This window comes from Egretta garzetta, unplaced genomic scaffold, assembly GCF_000687185.1.
Source record: "Egretta garzetta isolate BGI_Z169 unplaced genomic scaffold, ASM68718v1 scaffold405, whole genome shotgun sequence".
Lineage (NCBI taxonomy): Eukaryota > Metazoa > Chordata > Aves > Pelecaniformes > Ardeidae > Egretta > Egretta garzetta.
Genome location: NW_009259854.1, coordinates 43,140 through 57,373, shown reverse-complemented (window position 1 = coordinate 57,373; position 14,234 = coordinate 43,140). Strand labels below are relative to the sequence as shown.

At 45.2% G+C, this 14,234-nt stretch overlaps 1 protein-coding gene across 1 annotated transcript in view; it reads left to right on the top strand.

Annotated features, from left to right (window-relative positions):
• LOC104127281 (poly(rC)-binding protein 3) overlaps positions 1-14,234 on the top strand; it is a 53,885-nt gene that overhangs the window by 38,644 nt on the left and 1,007 nt on the right. Inside the window, exon 11 of the mRNA XM_035895481.1 lies at positions 8,693-8,862. Within this exon, the coding sequence (XP_035751374.1) occupies positions 8,693-8,862 (170 nt within the window). The remainder of the gene's footprint in view (positions 1-8,692; positions 8,863-14,234) is intronic.

Genomic DNA, 14,234 nt, shown 5'->3' with positions numbered 1-14,234 from the left:
GCTCCAGCAACTCTGGTCCGGCTGTGATCGACAGCCCCGGTCTCCGTGAGCAATACGGTGCTGAATCTCAAAACAGCTACTGAAAATGCCCAACTGATACGCTGCGTGTTCATATAAAACTGCCTTCCCATTTTATTCACTTTCATTGCAAACAGGGGTGGGTTTTTTTCAGTTTTCATTACAAATGAGTCACTTGGAAAATGGAAGATTTCCCCTCCAGTAAAAAAAGCTTTCAAGCATGAGTGGGATCACAAATAGCAATTAGATTACTTAAGAGATACTTACAATATTGTGTAAGCCCTGTTAAACTCAGTGGCCATGATTTACAGTAAGAAAAAAATACAGAATAACAAAGAAGCGAAGGTGTGAGTGCTGTGATTTCGTAAGCTTTCTGTTGCTTAAAAGATGCCCTGCTGATTTATCAATACCTGCTTCACAACCCAATTTCCTGTATGTTGAGAATTTTATGGGAGCACCCTATTTATCCTTACAGTGCAAGTTTTCTAATCTCACTTTCAGGCAGATGTTGCTCTTGCCATCAGTGCTATAAATCCAGAGTCACTCTTCTGACTTTACTTCTTTCAGGGTTTATAGCGGAGGAAGAGAGGGAGAAAGTTGGCCTTGTGTCCTGTAGTGCAGTAGAAAATTAAAATAAAACATCAGTTTCACATCCAGGAGGTATTAAATGCCCCGGCTCAGCGCTATATTCTGAAAAGCAAACACACATCCATGCATTGACTTTAATGGAAAATTTTTCTGGCTACACGGTGCGTGTCTTGCTGTTGTTAAAGGAGCAAAACTGAGGTCAAAAATGGGGTTAGGCTAAGGAACGCCTGCAGGGAGGGGCTCTACAGGTGGCAAAAGGGAGTTCTGATGTTTGTATGGTGTGAAGGTGTGCATTAACGGGCCGAAAGGCATTAGTGCTGCCCACACGCGCTGCCTGCGTGCATGCCTCTGTGCGTGTCTGTGTGTGCACCCAGTGCTGCAGCGCCGGTGCAGAGGGGAGGAAGGGCTCTCGTGTCCCATGGGGCATCAGGGGCTGCTTGGGAATTTTGCAGGGGGAAAAATAGTTTCCCCTGTGTGTCTCCCTGAGGCTTGCACTCTGCCTGTGCCCCGAGCTGTCCACAGTGCCTGCCAGGTTGCCCTCAGGCTGCGGCAGCAAGAGAGTACCGTCCTTCAGGTCTCCTGGCATAACCATGCATACTGGTGTCCCACAGCCCCATCACCACTGGAGCAAGGCTGCTCTCCAGGCAGCTCAGTGCCAAAAATGAGGAGATGAGGGAGACGGAGAAACATGGGGCAGAGAGGGAGCCGGGTGAGGAGGTGCAAGTACCCGTGTTCCGTGTGCGCCCTGTCAGTCAGACGCTGTGCACGGAGGGAGGCCAGGGCAGGAGAGGCAACAGCAGTTGTGCAGCAAAGCCTGCATGGGTAATTCGACTTCACTTCCCCAATAAGCATCTCCTAGTCCCGGTTTTGACAGACAGGCAGTCGGTGTGGCACGGTGATTATTTATCTGGTTGAAGGTGAAGGAAGCTGCAGGTGCTGGCACGGGGCGTGGGAACCCCCCTGAGTCCCTCGGCTTTCTTATCATATGTGCTTATGTGTGCAAAAGTCCAGCACGCATGAGAACACGGGACTTATAAATATCTACATGCTCTGCAGCTGCCAGGGAAGTCACTGTATATCTACATGTGCTAGGCTTATTTTTTAAAACCAAGATAATGATAAGCACATAAAGCCAAAGCCTCAGTAAGACTCTGATGGCGCAAAATCAGATGTAAAGAGAACAAGGAGCTGAGACTTTAGCCTAGCCTGCAGAAAGTAGATATTAATAGCCATTTACAATTTGCATAGCTTTATATTAAAATAAATTTTTCTCACTCCCTCTGGCCTTAAGGCAGTGACAGAAATTTTGTTTTCTGTTATTAATAATGCCTGTGACAACATCATGCTGCTTTCTTCATACAGCATGCTGATAACTGCAAGTAACCTGTTGCTCAATAACAAAGAGATACCAGAGAAGAAAGTAATGCATTTTACAGAAAGTTATTTTCTACATGTTAAAAGCCAAGTCTTCCTCTCCAAATAATTAATTCAGCAGATTTGCCTTTCCAGGTTCCCTCGTAACTTCTGGGTATCTCCAAGAAGAGAACACATTTTTCCAGGTCCCTCTCAGAAGTCACTTTGACCCTTATCTAGTATCTCCTTTTCCTCATCGAAACCTCTCACAGGGGCATTTGGTTACCTTTCTTTCTTTTCTTTCTGGGATCTTGTCTGGCCTTCTACTGCTGCCTAAATTACACAATACAAGTGTGTTTCACATAAATCCCAGAATAAAGTGGCGTTAGCAGAGGCGGGTCCTTAAGGGCACGGAAGAGATGGTATCCCTGGGTGTAGCTGATTGGACACAGGTAACAGATGATGTCTTTCTTAAGATTTCATGATCCAGTCGCCCAAAATGCCCATTGAGAGTAAATGAACAAAACAATAATTAAAATACCTGTCTCATTAAAAATTATGCATATTTTGCATATATGTGGGAGAGAGAGGCAGAGGCAAGTAACAGGAAAGCAACTTCCCCCTCAGAAAGCACCAAGAACATTTTAAGAAAGCTATAAATCTGATCCATGCTCCATAGAAACAGAAATGTCAATCCATCCAAGTTGGAAATGGCATGCTGAAGAACCACCTTTATTTCTCCATGGAGCCAGAAGGACTTCCCTTCAAAGGATGGAGGGGGACCCACATGTGCAAAATGCGCTTGGAGCAGCCCACAGTGAAATACAGCATCGGCTCCACATGGTGCTTCAAGGAGGTCCACGTGGCTCTGCCTCTTCCACCAGCAGTCACTGGGGGGATCGGGCTCTCATCTTTGCAGATCCCCAGTCCGTTGCCTCCGGCAGGGAGAATCAGTGCAAGCCCTTAAGGAGCACAAAAGGGCAGCATCTGACCCTAGTTGGGACTTCCAGCAAGGCCACCCACCACCTACACGTTACAGGAAAAGTGCACCTCACCCTTCCTACAATCCTCTTCCAGAAAAGTCCTGAGAACAAGTGCCATGGTCTTACAAAACCAAGCTGCTGGCTAAGTCCGTCCCTGGCGCAGAAACTTGCCAGTTGTATAAGAGGGTTTAAAAGTGATGTTTAGGTGAAGACTTAATAATCCACACAAGATGTGCTGGGAAAGGTCCTGCAGTAGTGTAAGTCGAAACACGTCTACTGCAGGCGAGGGACAAAGAGAAAGAATGCCCAGAGCAAAAATACAGAATTAACCAGATTCTGTCAATTAACAATGTTTAAGGGGATGAGTTATCAAAAAGAAGTAATTTTTATCATTTTTCATATGGTTGCACATGGCCTGATTTTTGTCTCCCTTAATCTAAGAAAATTGATTTGATTCCTCAAGTAGACCTGTCCAGATGAACTCAAGAATCAGTAGAAAGATTCTGCAGACCTCATATCCATCAGGAGCAAAGTGAGACCATTTGTGAGACAAGGCACTATTTAGCATTAAAAGTAATTCACCCCAGAGCCACCTACTGCTCACTTCAAGGAATGGGATGGGAACTGGTGTTGAGTCCTCAATAAATTGAAATGCACACAAATCTGCAGTCATTTGGGTTACAAAACAAGTAATAAGAAGGCTCATTTCTGAACATGTTTTCTCAGTTTTCTGCATGCCTTCTTACAAAGCCTGTGAAATTATTATAGTCCAGATTTTGCATTATCCTGGCAAGGAAAGTGTAATTAATTATTATTAGTAGTATTGCTTTTTAAGAGGCACGGAGTGTTTAAGCATCTCTTTCCAGGCCCTGCAGTAAGTCTGTAAAGAACTGTAATCATACCTCAGGAGATTATTTCCCCCTATAGAGTGCTCTGCCCCAGCATTTCTATCTAAAAAAAAAACCCAAACAAAAAAAAAACCAAAACACACTAAACCAAAAAAACCCAACCCAAACCTGGAAATAAGAAAGTCTTTATGAAAAGCGGTTGAAGAGTCTCCTTTATGATGAGCACCTGCTTGCTCAGCTAGTGCAGAGGCTTTGCTGAAGCCAATGGATTTGCTCTGGCTTGGCAGTGGGGAACCAAGGGGAACCACATGTACCTGTGGACAGGTATGGTCAACCCCTCTGCTCCAGACAGCAGATACCAAATTGCAGAGGTGACTTCCTTGGCCCTTTTTACTAGCACTATATTCATTATAAGAAAGGAATCTGATCTTTTCTTAAAAAGAAAGTGAGGTCCGTGCCATTTCCTGTGGCAAGCAATACTCTGCAGCATCAGACTTGGATAATAAACCAAAACCTAAAAATGTGGTTCCTCCCAGTGCTGCAGAGAAGTAATGCAGTGTGATGGGCATGGAGGAACAAGCCCGTAGGAACCAGCCAGCAGAGAGCTGTTAGCATCAGGCTCTGTCAGTGACTTTAGCATTATTGGAAAAAAATATACATATTTAGCATTTATATTTAGTATTATGGAGATTAAAAAAAAAATGGAAGAAAAAAGCCTGAACCAGAGACAGCATAGTGTATTGGGAGAAACTACCAGCATTGAGAGTTTGGGGCGGGAGGAATCACAGTAGACCTTCCAGTCCCACCCATTAAGAGTGCAGACTCCTGATTCAGTCCTATTTACCTGGCTACTAGCAGAACTTTACTGAAGGACAGAGTAAAACCTGAAAAAGATAAAAAATAGAACCCATGTTTTAGGTTTGGTTTGGGAGGGCGGGGGGAGGGTGGCACGAGTTGAAATGAGGTACTCTGAGGTAGGGGAAGACAGATAGAGAAAGTGAAGAGGGAACAGTTTTTCCTTGGTGCTCACAGCCCAAGAAGGAGGGGACATCAGCTGAAATTTTGAGGTGTACGGACGAGTGGTGATACGTACACACACACAAGCAAGCTCTGCAGGTCACTGCCATGACCCTTCTTGGGCAGCAGAAGGAGAAATGGGTTCAAAACCAAATTGTCTGACACATGGACCATGGAGCATAAAGGCAGAGATACCAGCTGCCACTCAGGTAGTCTGGAAGCCTTAGGTGGGAATTTGGGATGACAGTGGAAACTTTGTTTTATACCTCACGCTGTTTTTATCCTTTTTTTTTTGTAAGCGTGTGCTACCGCCACAATCGGAGGCTGCTGCTGGGCTAGGTGCACCTCTGATCTGAGCTGTTCTGCTCAAGTCTTCAGAGAGTTAAAATATATGCATATGCACACACATATTGTGTGTGTGTGTGTATGTACATATGTGTATATTACATATATTCTACATATATATTTATAGTATATGTATTATACAATAGTGCATAGTAGGCTTGATACAGTCTTCAGTGGGTTTGGCTCCTCTCTAGCATAGGCCAGCTTTATCACTTAGTTTCTGGAGAATTTCCTCCTGATTTATTCTATAAGTGAGAGTAAGGCTCACTGTGTGTTGAGCAAGCCAGTGAGCATAAAAATAATGCAGCACCTAAAGTCTTTGAAAACAGCTTTGTGTTTACTGTCCTCCACATTCCCTAACTCCATCTACTGAGCTTGGAAAAGCAGCAGACCCATGTCTGTGAAACCCACAGCATTGCATGCAAGGTAGCAGCTTTCAAAGCCTGGGGAAGCTTTCTTTGGTGGTGAGGGACTTCTGTGGGACAGGATTACACGTAGCCTGCCAAATCGTGTGAAATAGCCAGCTACAGAGCAGCAGCAGGGCAGCTGATGGTGTTGTAAAGGTCAGTCTTGAAAACAAATACGTGTTTGGATGCAATTTGGCACGGCTTCACCTCAAAGCAAGGCAGGGCAGGTGTTTTTATGTAAAAACCAAATGTCCATGGCCTGATTGATCAAAGCTTTGTAGATGAAAACCAGTCCCTTGAACTTCTTCCAGAACCCATCAGCTCTTAAATATTCAGATACTGCACAAATTTCAGCGTACGCAATACGTAATGGGAAAGGCATCCCAGAGTGAGCCCAGGCACCCCAGCAGTGCTGTCCTTCCTGCCTGGCAAACGGAGAAGTGTATTCTGCGTCAGCTGCAGGTCGTGTCACAGCTTACAGAGCATGTTCAAGCAACCCGTTGTCACAGCGTCAAAGGATGACTTTGGAGAGCTTCAGACCGAAGGTTACTGAACCTCTCTTGCAGATGCTTGCATCCCCAGTATCCTTGACTGGTCTGGATTGAATCCTCATTACCTAACTCAAATGTCAGCTAGGAGACCACAAGTTCTTTCTACCGAGCCACCCAGGTTACAAGCCTCGTTGGAGGACCCCCAGCACATACAAATGGCAGGCTCCTGAGTGACCCGGCAAGTGCCTTCTCAGAGCTGGTGAACCAGGCATGTAAGACTATGTCTCACAACGTGCCTGAAAAGCCAGCGGCCCCACGCAGTTCCTCTGTTTTGAATACCACAACGACAACCACGCCTGTGAACTGGACTGCTTGAAATTCTTCTAAATAATATATTTTTATATATTTTTGCATGTTTTTTTACACCAAGTAATTTTATCAGTTTTCCACCCTTCTGCTTTGGACAGACTGAGGGAATATGTGCAGCCTACATTTTCCTATTGACACTTAGGACATAATTATTAAAGCAACCAGAAGCATATTCAGATCTGCACATTGGGTGAGAAATATCAGAGGAATCTGAAGATATGATGGGCACCATAACAGCTGCTTCACAGAGCCTAAATCCTGGTCACTGCTTCATGAGATCATCGGTAGCAACAGACGGCTTCTTGACCAGTCGCTTCAAAGATCATCTCAAAAATGGTTAGATGCTGGTTGTGGCAGAAATACTGACAACCTCCACTCCTGTTGGCCATTTCAAACCACTCCAGTGTCTGGGGGAACAACTCTGGCTAGCAGTCAAAGACGACCCAAGGTTTTTCCCCCGCTCAGTGCTCCATTCTGCTTCTGCAGTAGTGAACAATTCCGACCAGATTTGGGTAAATTATAGCTACAGTATGGCATGCAAGTGATTCACAGGAACAAAATTATGGAAGTCCATCACCAGGTTTTAACACACAAGAGTGGATCTGGCACTGCCAGCTTTACAGTGATGCTCTGGTAGGACTGCCTTTGCTTTTCTCACACTGGTGGCATACTCTGGTAAAAACCAAACCCCACCACTGGCGGGCTCTGGTGCCTCCACCTGTGCTCTGGGCCCTCATCTCTCCTGTTTCACCTTCGCTACCTGCAGCCCATGGAGGCCAGTGAGACTGAGGCGTAGGAAGCGGATGCTTAGGGATCCCTGTGCCACTAATGGGCAGTGTACGCAGGCACGTCCCCGTGCACCCAGAGGCGAGCTGGAGGCTTCCTGGTGAAGCTCACTTCGCTCCTCTGCACTGGCACGGGCAGTCACATACTCAGACAAGTCCTCAGGGTAAGGACAGGGAGCTCAATGAGGCCGTCCTGTTTGAACAGGATGGGAAATCCCCTGTGTCTCTCCTGAAACCCCATTTTTCCACGTTGCGGGTGCTTCTCTTGTGCTTGGTCTGTTTCGGGTACCCACTTTGGCTTTCTGCTTGAACCTGAGCATGAAACAAGGATTACATTGGCAGGGGACAGGGGTTCTTCTTTTGCCAAAACATCTGGACAATGTGAATCTGTTTCTGGCAAGATAGTCCAAGTACTACAGTACCAGCCAGGGTAACGCGTCAGAGCCTGAAGCAGGAGGAAGGGTGGGAGGGGATGGCAGTCTCTGCACCTTGGCACATCGTTCTGCTGAACTGGCAACATCATCCCAGTGTCAACAGACCTGTAGAGCGAGGTTTCCATTTTCTACTCATTCTGGCCATCACTGAGCTTCTCAGCACCCATCTTGTCTTAAGACAAAACAAAAGTGTGTACCCCCCCGCACCCTTACAGAAGCTGAAACATCGCAGCCTCAGCTGCTGGCTTGGTGCCTGCTTGCTCTTGGGGATCCCCCAAGAGCAAGTGCCTGGAGGAGCAAGACCCTGGCACAGCTATCGCGCTCCCTTACCCCAGCTGCAGCGGTCACCTGTGCTGCTAAACACTTCCTCAAGGTCTTGCACACAGCTTCCAAGAGCATTTTGACATCCTTTAAATCACTGTTAATTGAAGATACCACCAATGCAATTTTACCCTAAAAATTTAGGGGATCTAGGGACACCACACACACAACTCAGACCCAGTTTTATTCACAAAAAAATGAGCTTTGATAAGTTTCTGTAAAGGAACGAAGACACATTTCAGGCTCTTCCTATGCCTGCTTCTGCCTGCAGTTACAGAACTGTAAATCCCACTGACTTTAATAGCTCACTACCTGGCCAGGCGAGGACCACGCGTGCCCAGGCAGGTCTAGGACTCGGAGCCGCGTGGCGGCAGCTTTGGGTGTCAGCCTGGCCCCCAGCTGCGGCTCCGGGCTTACTGCCGCCACCGGCAAGTCAGGCTGGGCTGTGCTTTGTGTTCACCAGCACCACGGCACGCTGTCGTTTTCTGCCACGGAAGACAGCTAAATAATCTGACAGTGGGTTGATAACCACGTAGCGGCGAAACTTGATTTAGAGACGTATGGCCACAGGGCCAACAGACCGCGCTAGTTGTTCCTTCCAAACAGCACAGCAAAAATCTTTTGTTTTGATATTGAGTCTTTCATAGCCGTGTTTTTAGCAATACTACAAATTGCAGTTAAGTGGTTTTTGCTTGTGTCTGTGGCACTAATCTCAGTCTTTGTCCCGCTCCAGTTAATAGGCTGCATTATTGGCAGACAAGGCAGTAAGATAAATGAAATCAGGCAGATGTCAGGAGCGCAGATCAAGATTGCTAATGCCACAGAAGGCTCCGCAGAACGACAAGTTACAATCACAGGATCCCCTGCAAACATCAGCTTAGCACAGTACCTCATTAATGCAAGGTAAGTTTGCTTTGTAAGTGCTAATGCTTCTGCAAGATTGCTCTGCCTGCTCTCCAGCAAATGTCTGTCCTGGATAGGTCCAGAAAGTTGCTTTGCAGCGTCCGTTTTGCTTAGCTTTATTCAATTCCTAATGGTTTGTAAAGCCTGTACCATTAGAACCTGTGTTTGCTGTTGGTTTATATGGAAAGCAGCTTAATCTGGTGCAATTCCATGTACATGCTGAAGGACAAAAGCTGAAAAATCTGAATACTCACATTGGCATCCACCTAAAATATAGGTGGATAAATTAAATGACAGTCCTAAATTCTTGAGAAGAAAATGCTTTTCACAGACCCGTTTTACTGTCCTAAATGGCAAATATAGTGAAACAGATTGCAAAACAGATTTAATTTACTAACTGGAGATTGCCACTCAGAGCTGATATTAAACTGGCATTTGGTTGCTAAAGGGGCACGGGCTTTATTTTTTCAGAGACAGCATCACAAATTTGTAAAAAGCATTCCCTAATGAGATGAGGTGAGACTAACTGCTTCTCCACTTCTCAGTGCCAGAATTAATGAAAGCCCTGGCTGTTTAGCTAAGCCGTTGCGACAGCTTAAGTATCTATCTAGCACTTTTGACATGATTATTTAGAAAAATATTAAAATTGATACCACCTTTATTTGCAATTATCCTGAGAAGGTAGCGTAATAGATGCAGTGCTGTCTCATAGATCTACTTGTAAATGGTGGACGGATGCAATATATTGTGGGGAGGGGGAGTAGCTACCTATTTTATTGCCTCTTTTTTTCCTTTTCTCTCCCCCCGCCCCCCAATACTGTGATACAAATCGAGCTTTGTGTTTAACTATGTTTGCTGTTCGGGTAGTAGAAAGTATGTGATTTATAGGGGGGGGACGGGATGGAGGATGGGACTGTAGTCCTAGCAGGTCTACCATCTCCTGCAGTCCAACCTCCTCCCCAGCCCGGTTCTGTAGTGAACCACTGCAAGCCACTTGTAAATGTCTTAAAGGAGGAGAAGGACATTTGTGCAGTGCTGCGTTACAGCAAACAAATCTATCACTTTTTTATGATTCAGCTTGAAAGTAGTTTCCTAGGGAAATCTCTATTGAGGGGTGGCGTTGTGAAGCCTAAGATAAGCCGTTTCCAGAATCCTAAAACAACCTACAGATCTTTTGATTTATGTTCTTTGTAGCAAATATAAGTCACTTCCGTAAGCCCTGTAATCAAATAAAAATGTGTTCCCTCCTTTAACCCTTAAGGATATGTTCTTCTCTTGGTGTTCAGGGATTCCCCACACATCGAGACGAGAATAGACCCCTTCATTTTTAGTTGCACAAACGCCATATGGCATGCACCTGGATCTCAGAAGATAACAATTTAAGATCTTCAAGACAGCTAAAGCATGCAAATAAAATAATGCACTTATTAATGGAGTTGCAGTGAGCTGCTCACCAGAGACAGAAATCCTAGTGAACAAACCTCTGTTTGACTCACTTTAGAAAAGCCTGTGAACTCTCACCCTTCGGTTTATGACTGTTCAATGATTCTTTTGATGGAATGGGATACATATATGAGGTCTTTTAACATACTTTTGCAAAGAAGAAAACTTCTCAGCAGTCATATACCACGGATACTCTATCTGTACCCTGTGAAACCAGAAACAAAGTATTTTCTTCCTGTTGAATTTCTAGATAGAATTCATTTGTTGCCATCATCTACAATAAACCATCATCTATTGTTATGTGCCATGTGTCGAAACTGTATTTAGATGAAGTGACTTCATTTGTAAATGAAGATTCTTAAAGTAATGTATAATAAATCGAGCTCTAAGGTGACATAGGACATTAAGGTGGCTTTTTCATTTCAAAAGTGAGACTGTTCCAGAGTTCTCCTTTCACTAGAGAAATTCCTGCCCAGTTAGGTGCCACCGCAGCCGCAGCACTAGTCTGCAGTCGCACTGGAGGAAGAACCGAGAAGCGTTCAGGCAGGAGGGAGGTCTGCTCTAGCTGGGGTTTAGGTGCTCAGGCAGGATTTTGGGAGGCAGAACTGGGCTGCGGCTGCCTGCGCCCGCTGGGAGCCAGTTTCAGCGTCTGTCAGTTCTAAACCCACCACAAGGACTGCCCTCTCTTTTCAAGATGTTGGCATGAAATAAACAGTGTTGGGGAAGAGCTGAGTATGGTACCTAGACTGCCCAAGGTATAGTCTGGTATGTCAAAATAATAATGACAATAAATAAAAGCCATATAAGCATTCAGGGCAAGGTGGACTTTTTTTTTTTCCCCCTCTCTCCCCCACAAGATCTGTCATTCTCGTGGATTTGGTTTCCAGGGCCAGTAGTTCTGCAAAAATCAGTGTCTCACAGCAGCATAGGATGTAAGGGAAAAAAGCTATCCGCTGTATTCCTGGAACAATCTGTGTGTGTCTTTAACCTATCCTCCAACCAAAGTTGCCACCTGTAGAATAATTTATCAAGTTGTTTTAAGACTTTTGTTGCAATTTGGTGTTGAATGTGTACATTATATACTCTAAATTGTAGAGATATAAATACATTGATACAATATCAAGACAGAGATTTAACTCTTTCTAAAGGATTGGTTTGATTCTGTACTGATCATCCGAGCACTGACCTCTGTACAAGTAGAACGTGTCCCAGCTTGTTTGCAGCAGAAGTGTCTTTCGTTCTGTAAAACCTTCTGTCTCTTAAATGGTCTCCATTGTAGTAACTGGATTTTTATTACCCAATTCCATCTTCTCGCTTTTATTAAGAATGAACCGCAGTTTAGGTTTCCTGTGTAATAGTTGACTGTGGATTGTAAAGGAGTTGTAGCCAGCAGCACTTTCTCCTTGTTGGAGAGCAGTTTCCTGAAGGTTGGTTTTGGGTTTTTTTACTGCTATTTTGATGAGAGGTTCATTCACAGAGCTAACAGGACTGCCAAAGCCAGACTCCAGCTTTATTCCTTTCACCAGTTTTGGGTAATGCAGGATGTAGCCTTGGGTGTATATATTCATAAAGCGTAGTTCTTCAACGGGATGGTGTAAAATTGGCACCATGAATTTTTGTACAAAGACTGCCTCACCCGCTTTTACATTCAATTTTGTTGCATCTACAGTTGGCTTGGGAACCTGCCGCTGTCACAGGACAGCTGATAGCTAACCTACCTGGTGTACTTTCGCCTTACGCCTTACCACCAGGAATAAATGTGAAGCAGGAAAAATTATTGCTTTAACCGTACCTGTGCGAATAACAGCAGAGCGAGGGCATTTGAGTGGCTGCTACCAGCACCAGCATTTAGCCCATGGGATCTGTTCTCCCTGCTGGTACAGGAAAAAGCTCAGGCTCAAATACGCCCAAATCAGTAAGGCTTCTTTTGTTAAATGCAAGGTAGGCAAATTTGGAGTCACCGCAACACTGGAGTCCTGCATTACCTTTCTATATGGCTCCCTCCCAGAATGATACTGAGTCAGAAATACAAAAAAAATCCAACTGTATAAACTGAGTTTTTCAAAACCTACTAAAGTATCACCATGTAACCCCTACACCCCAAGTCGAGGATGTATGCTGGAGTTGGATCTGCCATTTCAGTAGATAGAAACACATATTCTTGATGTAAATCCCGTTGTGCAAGTAGATTGCAAGTAGCACAGCTAACAGCGCAAGGGTGCGCTTCTCTCTGCAAAGAGCAACTCCGCTGCAGAGGTTAGAAAAATTCTGAGATGCTCATCCATGGGGACAGATAAAACACCACAGGGTAGGAAAACCAAAGCTTTGCCTCCTACAAACGGGTCTGCATTCCATGCACTTGCCCTCCCTTCCTCCCAGCCCCTCAGAGAAGACATGCGCCTTCCAGCTGCCCAGCAAAAGCCGACGAGGAGTTAATACTCCCAAGAGCCCTCTTTCTTTTGCGGGGAGGAGCTCGGTGTTCAACCCTTTCCCTCTCTCCTCCACTCTCCTCTCCCCAGCTCAGACCTGCTTCATGTATCCTTTAGCCTCACCTTCAGCAGCAGTGTTTTGGGAAGCTTTAGTCCAACGTCCCCATCCCCTGCATAGTGCTGGTTCATCACTTGCATCCTTGCCCTTGCGCAAAGTGGACAACAGGCCTTCTGGTCATCGCTTTTCTCTGGCCACAAGCAGACCAGGGGCTGTTATTCTCAAAACTGCATGCAAGTCTAAGGTGAGGCAAAGGGAGGCTCTCCCAAGCCCTGAGTAGGGCGGCCGTGCTCCCCTCCCTTGCCCCGGGGAAGGAGCATGGCTGCAGCTGCTCCCTAACCCTGCACGCCCAGCCCCAAGTGCCAGCAGGGACCAGAACAAACCCTGGAAGCTTCCCCCAGGCCTGATGGGACTTGATAAGAGAGGTGAAAGCCCAGGAGCCTGACATGTTAGTAATTACTGAAAAAAATCCCCCAACTTGGAATTAATGCATGCATAACTGTGGCTAGCAAGGGTTTTCTAATCCATGGTCCCATTTATGTGCTAGGCTGCCATACCTCCCAGCTGGTCACATGCAAAAATGCATCCTAAAATTAGTATTTAGGTTGTTTGCCGACCCAAAATGCAGTGCATGCGCTGCAACAAACGCACGGCAAACAGAGGATTTATCTAAGTAAACATTTTGTCATCTGAAAAAAGCAACACATCCTTGGAATTACTGTATTTTACTGTGTAAAAATGTACAGAAAAGCCTGAGTACGTGGGCCAAACTCATCTTGCCTGCCGATGGGTGGGGTTAGATGAAGCGAAGGTGGTTTGGTACCTACATCCTCCAAAGAGCCCGTCACTGCTTTGGGCTCGGAGGTTGGGTCAATCTAAACTTCCTCACGCTGGCGGGGTCCGTCTGATGATGTGTATGTTGTATCCGTGTGGTACCTTGTCTGTCAGCTGGTAAGCTCTTCTGCGGTCACTGTAACCACTGCCACAAGCTCAGAAAGGATTCCGCTGCTGCGGAAGCCGGGGTGTTTTTCAGCCTTCCTTGTTACTGATTTCCTTATAATTAGATTGCATAAATATTTTGTTGTGATTTTTAAAAAAAAAAAAAAAAAAGGTCTGGGGAAAGTACAAATCGAAGTGAACACACTGGCTAATCAGGTTTGTTTTATATGAAAAATGCACATTGGCCTCACAATGAATTAAATGAAAAACTAACTTTCTAAAAAAAAAAAACCCCCAAAAAAATCAAAACTTTATGACGCAGATGGAAGCAGCAAATCATTGCTCAGTCTCCTCTCATCCTAGCAAAATGACGAAGGGTACTATTTATGCTACAAAATTGACAAATTGACAAAATTACCAAAACCCCCCGCGTCCCCCTTTCAAAAATACCGTAATTTTGAAAAGCGAAAATCAGCATTATCAGTGCTGGGGAGTAAACTTCA